General features: G+C 51.2%; 1 protein-coding gene across 1 annotated transcript in view; it reads left to right on the top strand.

Annotated features, from left to right (window-relative positions):
- The first annotated feature begins 3,519 nt into the window (after nucleotides 1-3,519).
- The window catches only part of LOC119452699 (uncharacterized), a 40,258-nt gene continuing 35,572 nt past the window's right edge, over nucleotides 3,520-8,205 (top strand). The window contains 3 exon segments of the mRNA XM_049667122.1: nucleotides 3,520-3,947; nucleotides 4,078-4,246; nucleotides 4,249-6,399. Coding sequence (XP_049523079.1) covers nucleotides 3,795-3,947; nucleotides 4,078-4,246; nucleotides 4,249-6,399 — 2,473 coding nt within the window. The 5' untranslated portion in view covers nucleotides 3,520-3,794.

Raw genomic sequence — 8,205 nt, 5'->3', positions numbered from 1 at the left:
GCATAGTAGCCAAACAAAAGCGCCCCAGGAAAAAAATCCAGCCAGCGGAATAAAACCAAACTGGACCTACATATACAGAGAGACCTACAGTATGTGCCACTAGAGTGCAATTAGCGGATTAGGTTTTACTGTGCTGCAAATGACGTTTTAAAAATCACCCGATGCATTTTAAATGGGTCTACAAAAGTGCCCCAGGAAAAAAATCCAGCCGGCGGAATTAAACTACACTCGACATATAGCTGGAGAACGTTGTCGGGATTGAGTGCCTAAAGTGCAAATCGCGAAAAACGAGCCATTGCTCAGCAATCAATTTTTAAAAAATGCTGCCCATAGAGTTACGCCGACCGCATCGCCCCAGGGTCGGCTTCACCGCAGTAGTCGATGTCCCAGATTGCTGGACTTGGTCGTCCCCGAACGCTCCATCATCAGAGTGCTAGGTGCGTGGCTGCAATCCAACCGTCGCGCCACACATACCCTCACACTCTTGCGCAACACAACGCTACAAGTGGCCCGCATGATTGCCCGTGTCACCACCCTCCGCCATGGAATGCGGGAAGAAGATACTCTCAAGCTCGTTCGAAGTCTGATAGTGAGTCGAATCGTCTACGGCCTCCCCTACCATCACCTAAATCAGCAAGAACGCGACCAAATTGACGCCATGATGCGTCGGGCCTATCGGGTGGCCTTAAAGCTCCCCCCTGGTGCCCCAACAAGCAAACTCCTTGCCATGGGGGTACATAACACCTTCACGGAGCTATGTGAAGCACAAATGGCCACTCAGCTCCAACGTTTAACGCTCACACCCACAGGCCGCACCCTCCTGCAGCTCCTCGGACACACTGGTACCCTTCGGGAGGCAGCCCGACTCCACCTAGTCCCAGATCATGTCCGCTCAACACTCACCGTTGCGCCTATCCCCCGCAACATGGACCCCCTACTGCACCAGGGTCGACGGGAAGCACGAGTTGAGGCCTTAACTCTCAGGTACCGTGAGAACAACACCACTTGCTACACCGACGCAGCACTGTATCACACCACCCGCACTCGAGCAGTAGCGGTCGTCCTCGACCACCAGCACAGGGAGCTAGCCAGTGCCTCCCTCCACTGCCAGAACATCACGGAGGCTGAAGAAGTTGCCATCGCACTTGCCATCGCTCAGGGCAATAAGCTAGGACGGTCGTTTCACGTTCACACGGACTCCCAGGCCGCCTGCCGCATTTACCTGAAAGGACGCATTTCTCAACCTGCGCTCAATATCCTCCTAAGGGCACATGACGCTGGCGAACAGCTGCACATTCGAACACCTCCGATCAGGCATAAGATCATATGGACACCTGGGCACGCGGGGCTGGAGGGAAACCAGGCGGCGGACAGGGTCGCTCGAGGGTATACAAGCCGAGCACCCGATCACCCTGCCCCTGAGGCACCCGTTCCAGTACCATGTGACTATTCGTCCATTCTAAATTATTATAAGGGTACCCGAAGAAAATACTCTCCCCCCCATCGCTCACTCACCAAAGAGGAGGCTACCAGCTGGAGACTTATCCAGGCAGGTACCTACCCCAACCTCCACCTCCTCAGCAAAATCCACCCCACGGCATACCCTTCACGCTGCCCGTGGTGTTCCGAAAAAGCCACTCTATTCCACATTACATGGGCGTGTCGTGCAATTACTGCCTTACCCCCATCCAACACCCGAGCGCGGAGCGGTGGGAGTCGCTGTTGGCCAGCGAGGCCTTGGACGATCAGCTTAGCCTGATTCGACAGGGCACGCAGGGCGGCGACGGCGAGCGGAGCCCTGAACTGAGGGCCCCCCCACCAGCGAGACCAAGAGCCTCCGATCTTCGAAGACTCACCGCGATACTTACCATCGCTCAATAAAAGTTTCTATCCATCCATCCATCCGCCCTATCTGCTGACGTAGCGCGAGTTGAAAGGGAAAAGAACTAAGGCCTTCATATTTTTCTAGATATTTTTCTAGAGGGTGTTGGTTATACTCTCTCAGCAGTCATGTGATGGCGTCGGCAAACGCGGTGCACATTCCGGCATGTGTAAACGGCTGCGTAAGACGCTGTGGCCTCTCCCCCTTACTAGAGAGTACTGCACGTTTCTAACGCGTTTGTGCTAGCGTCCCTTTAAGCGGGAGATGGTGAAATTATAATGAAGGGCGCTGGTTATAAAATAGGAATGACGTCACATATGGCGCGTGACATTGGTGGAAGTCATTCGTTCGATTTAGTGCGGCGAGACTGGGCGAATTACACGGAAGATTCACGGTTTACCGATGATTCCCTCCGGAGCTTCGCCTACTCATCATCATTCACCCCGTGGATATGCGGTGTTTTTTTTTTGGCGCCGCAGGTGAGCGCCGTGGGACTAAATACAGTCATAATGCGTTACAGAGGTTCTCGCTTTCACTCTACACCACAATGTATCAGTTTGTGTCACCAGCGCTTATAATCAGTGGAAAAAGCGTTGTCGACCATGCGTTTCGAGTAACGCGTTTGAATGGCTGAGCACTGTACGCGCTGTTGCCTACAGACCGCACATATACAGACTTTCCGCCTGAAAAACGCGATGCCGCGATGAACAACGATTGAATTTAATGGCCTAACCAGTTTCAGTCATGTTTCAGTAACTGTTGGTGCACCCAAAAACGCAACATGTTTGATCAGACTTGGTTTCAAGGCAGCGCCTGCTGCGCGCGGCCCGGCCGCCACATGCCATACATTCGCGGCGCAGCCGCATGAAGGCGCCACCGGTCCAAATTCATCCCGCGCCCGGTGCCTATACCAAATTACAGAATGAAACAAGAAACGCTACCTATATATTCAACGAATAAGCGCGTTCAAACGCCTCAGTGCTTTGTGAAAGTGAATAACTTTACAAAAGCGCTCGACTATTCGCTGATGTTAAAAATCATCATCGATGGTTTTTGCACAACTGTGTCAATGCTACATTGTGCATCTGCACTTCGAATACGAAGCGAAAGAAATGATCGGAAAGGCAATCTCAAAAGGTGTCTAATTACTCTGGAAAGCCGCGGTACTCACCGTTTCAAAGTTATCCAGGTTCATGTTATGGAAGGTGGGAATTAGGCACCTAGTACCCGCCTTTATTATTTTGCAGACAAATATTTCATCCTCGGTGCTGACAATAGATGCATTCATGCCCACGGAAATAGTAAAGGTAACCGCTCCGATGTAGTCCTTGTAGCGGACAAAGTCTTTCATGTCAGCCGGAACTATGCCATTTATTGTGACACCAACGGCGATGCTGCACGGAACAGAAATACATTCAATTAGGTGTTAGAGATCTACAGTCCGGAGTGTGAAAAAAAATTACTCCATCTCCCGCTAAAGGGAACCATGTATGGATGCGAAGCAGCGGGGAGATGGTTAGCTTGAGCGGGAGATGGTTTTGCGGTAGCGGCCCGAGCGCTCATCGCGGTGCTGCACAGGAGAGAGAATGAGGCGCGCGCGCTCCGTCATTTTCATACCGCGGAACTGCCGTGGCGCCCCCAGCCAACACCCTCTAGAAAAATATGAAGGCCTTAGTTCTTTTCCCTTTCCACTCGCGCTACGTCAGCAGATGGGGCGGACGCATGAGGCGGCGAGCGCGTTTTGCGGTTTTGCCCGTCGCCGCGACACGACGCATCCGCGCGTCCGGATCGCGCTGGTGCGCGTTGATCGCGCGTCTCTAGAAACTCATTCCCCGGCGCGTATGTACAGTCGTACATCTCTTCGCTGTTCAGTCGGACGTGTTTTCCTCGCTGTGAAAAGAATCCCGCCGCGATGCCGTGCAAATGCTGTGTACCTCGATGCCGCGGAAACTACACGGGGGACACGAAGGTGCACGTCTTCAAGTTCCCGAGAGATCAAGCTCTAAGGGACGCTTGGATTCGCGCTGTGCCACGGGAAAACCTCACGGTCACCGAACATTCCAGGGTAAGTTTTTTTATTTAGGTGTTAGTTAATTGAAAGAATATAAACGTACATGTGTAAGTGGCTCATGAGCCGCATGTTTGTGTGACCTGTAGCCATCGGTTTGCTGATTGGAGCGTATTTTTTTTTCTAGGTATGTGAACTTCATTTCATGGACGAGGACATTATTCGAGACGTGACGCATACAGATCAAGCAACTGGCCGCGTAATGACAGTGCCGCTATCTCATGTGCGCCTTCGCCCAGACGCTGTACCGTCGAAGTTCCCGAATCATTCGAGCTACTTGTCCAGAAAGACCGAGAGGGGGAAGATCCTGACTCCAAGCGCGCGGGAATAGAGAATGCAGCCCTTCAGAAAGCCATCGCTGAATCCAACGAGGCATTTATCAGAGCACGCGAGGAGGATAAAGTCAACAGTGTGAGCGAACTTGCCAACCACTTAAGGAGCCAAGGGATGAAGTTCTGGTATGTTATCGAAAGAAATGAAAAGCTTCTTCTCATTCACATTGTCAACGATGAAGCACCGTGGTTGAAATACTCTGTTTGCGTGAAAGGAGATTTGAGCGTGACACTACACGTTATGAAAACGGCCGTAAAAAAGCTCGGTGCAAATCTCTGCGTTCCCGAAATCGCTAACAGTAAAAGGGGTATGGTGGAACTCCTGGAAGGCATCCAGAAGTGGGACTGTGACCTGATGTCCAACTCAGTCGCCGAAATTTGCGAGGCTGTTTGTTTACTGCTTGATCAGCTTTGCACGTCCCAAGCAGAAGATGACGCCAACTGTATTCAATTTCTGAAAGAGCAAGTCACCTTGCACCTATCGAAAAAACAGCGCAGGCGCTACTCTGCTGATTTCATGATGTTTTGCTGTATTGTTTTCACTATATCGCCCCATGCATACGCGTTCATACGTAGCCATGGAAGCATCACCTTGCTGCATCCTATGACGATAAGATCAGTGTGCTCGTCTTATGGTATGAGTCCTCAACAAGAGCATCAGAGTGAAACATTCCTCAGCTACATGACAACAAGAATTTCTGACCTGAAAGATGACCAGCGCTTTGTCACAGTTATGGTTGATGAAATACATATAAAACCTTACTTTGACTACAAAGGAGGCAATATTACCGGCGCTGCAATTAATAGAAATGAAGCTGCTAACTGTGCGCTCGTTTTCATGGTGCGCAGCGTGACGTGTAAATTCAAAGAAGTTGCGCACATCGTGCCGGTGCACCGAGTAGAGGCGGAGTTCCTGCAAAAGACGCTTAAAGACGTGATTTGTGGGCTGGAAAAGATTGGGTACCGGGTTATGTGCGTCGTCAGCGACAACAACTCTGTGAACAGAAAAGCGATGTCACTTTTCGAATCACCTCCGTGTAACAGAATTGTGTACCAACATCCATCAGACCCTTCAAGGCCGCTGTTCTTCGTTATAGACCCAGTGCACATTCTAAAATGCATACGAAATAACTGGATCAATCAGAAGAATGACCAAATTTGTTTCTACTTCCCGGAGATCCAAGGAGACACACCAGAATCAGAGCGAATGCAAACAGCGTCATGTGCAACAATCAGGGACCTTCACAGCAAAGAGTGTGACCAGCTGTTGAAATATGGCTATGGGCTGTCAAGAAAAGCCCTCTACCCTTCGAGTCTTGAAAGGCAGGACGTAAAGCTTGCTTTACAAATCTTCAATGACTATTTACCAGAGGCGTTACGTGCTCTTGGAGCAAAGCACAACCTATTCTCTTTCGAGGCCACGGCTACATTCGTCGAGATCATACTCAAGTGGTGGAAAATTGTAAACGTCAAAACTCCATGGAAGGGAGAAAGGCTTAGAGATCACTTCCAACAACCAGTGCTTTCCATTGATAACGATCCAAAAATTGACTTCTTGCACATGTTTCTGAAGTGGCTGGATGAGTGGAAGAACAAAGGTTTTGACAACGGTACTCTGACAAAGGAGACTCACGCTGCTCTCGAACACACCACCTATGCGCTTGTTGAGCTCGCTAGGCACAGCTTCGAAGAGCTTGGAATGTCATATGTCCTTTTTGGGAAGATTCAGACAGACTGCCTTGAAGATCGGTTTGGAAAGTATAGGCAGCTGGCAGGTGCGCAATATCACATCTCCATCAGGCAGATATATGAAGTCGAAAACAAGCTGCGCCTGCAGAGCACCTTGCCTACAGTTTCCCCTGACCAGCACTGGGAATGTGTCCGAAAGCAAGTCGAGGCATTGCTTCCCAGCAGCAACGTTGTTGTTACCAGCCAGGCTCTTACGAAGATGCAGGACGTCGTCCCAGTCCTCGTCTACGTTGCAGGTTATGCAGTATACGGGACCCTTAAAAAGTTGAAGTGCGAGCAATGCAGGGACTCGTTGACCGTGGACAAGAAGATCACAGTCTCTGCCACAAACGAACATTATGGTCTTGTGAAGCAGCTGGACCGAGGAGGTTTAGTTTATCCATCAATGTTTGCACTTAACGCAGTTGCTCATAGCTACGTTGTAGTAGATGCAGCTCGCTACAGAGCCAGCACTGCTTATGATGCCTGAACAACGCCAGGTGGTAACGAAAATGACGCTACAATTGCTGGCTAGTGAAGAGCAGTCCGACTTCGATACGTGTGAGAATGGCCACACAGTTGAATTAGTGCTTAAACACATCCTGCGGTGCAGCACCAACATTCTGCTAAAGAACTTTTGTAGGAAGCTGAACGACAAACTTCTCGACGCTGCCGATAAATCAAAAAAAGGAAAGCCACAACTCTCGAGGCCAAATAACTGCATGCATTGCTTCTAATATAAAGCCAGCACAAAAAGAAACTGGGCTTCGTAAATAAATGTTTTGCTGCTACAGTTTTCTGGCGTTCTATTCTTTTTTAAATACATGCATGCTTGTTCTTGCAGAAAAAAAATGTTTCCGCGCAATGCACCTGCGAGACAACCTCTCTTGAGGCATATCCTATGGGAGTGCAGCTACTCCCCGGGATATAATTTATTCACGGATGAACAAGCATGGGAGACCGCGCTTCATAGCGAAGACCCGGCGGCACAGGCCAACATTGTCCGTCTGGCAGCTGAAGCGGCAAGCCGCTTCGTCTACTAACCCCTGCCCCTTGGGGTGACATCGGGCTCCCTGGACGCCTACGAGCGGTACCGGAGCTCCGGTGTCACCCCTTACGAACAATAAAAGTTTACTCACTCACTCACTCTTGAACAGCGTTCCATATCTTTTTTTATTGCGATCAATTATATGGACACTTCAACCGGATTTCTGCCGTCGGCGTCGCCGTCGCCGTCGCCGTGAGGTTCCGTATAGATAAAATCTTCGCCGCGCGCCGTATGCCCCAGCGGAAGCGTGCGGGGACGCGCGCTATCACGGAGAGCGAACGCACTCAATCTCCCACGCGCAAGCAAGGAAGCGGAAAGCCAGCGCCGGAGGGAGCAGGGGGGGGGGGGGGGCACTTCTCTGCCAACAACCGCGCTCGTCGCTAGTCCGCACAGTCTCTTATCTCTCTCACGCGCAAGCAAGGAAGCGGAAAGCCAGCGCCGGAGGAGCAGGAGCGGGGGGGGGGGGGGGGGGGGAACTTCTCTGCCAACAACCGCGCTCGTCGCTCGTCCGCACAGTCTCTTATCTCTCCCACGCGCAAGCAAGGAAGCGGTAAGCCAGCGCCGGAGGGAGCGGGGGGGGGGGGGGGGCACTTCTACGCTGCCAACAACCGCGATCGTCTCTCGCTCGCACCGTCTCTTATCTCCACACGGCTCTGACCTTTATGCACTCAGTTTCCGTTGAAGCGATAGACCGCACGTACGTTCGCCGCTGCGGCGTATCCGCTTGCTGCCAGAGTTTTGACGGTCGTTGTCTGCAGTCATTCAGTGTGATCTATTCATGTTTGTTTGTGCGCGCTCACACCACGCTTGTTCATTCAGTTAGTAATAGTCGGGCCACATTTTCCAACGCACGCTACACATGCAATGCTGCCCGGATCGGCAGTGCAGCGCTACAGATGTGTCCCTTCGCACGCGCTGCCCACGGGAAGCGCTTCTCATCAACACCACCATTTCACACGCGCCTTCTCGTGGTCATCGAGTCTCTCGTCATGTCGGTCTACTTACGCCGCAACACACCTGCTTACTTAATCAGCTCATGTTTACTACAATTCATATTGCTACCAAAGCCGCTCACCTTACTTTGTATGACATTGCTGTGTTGCTATCGCATTCATTGCTTCGCCCTTAGGGCGAAACTGTGACATTT

Source organism: Dermacentor silvarum, chromosome 5, assembly GCF_013339745.2.
Source record: "Dermacentor silvarum isolate Dsil-2018 chromosome 5, BIME_Dsil_1.4, whole genome shotgun sequence".
In the NCBI taxonomy this organism is placed as follows: Eukaryota; Metazoa; Arthropoda; class Arachnida; order Ixodida; family Ixodidae; genus Dermacentor; species Dermacentor silvarum.
The sequence above is the reverse complement of the archived record's forward strand: the minus strand, read 5'-3'. Positions and strand labels throughout refer to the sequence as shown.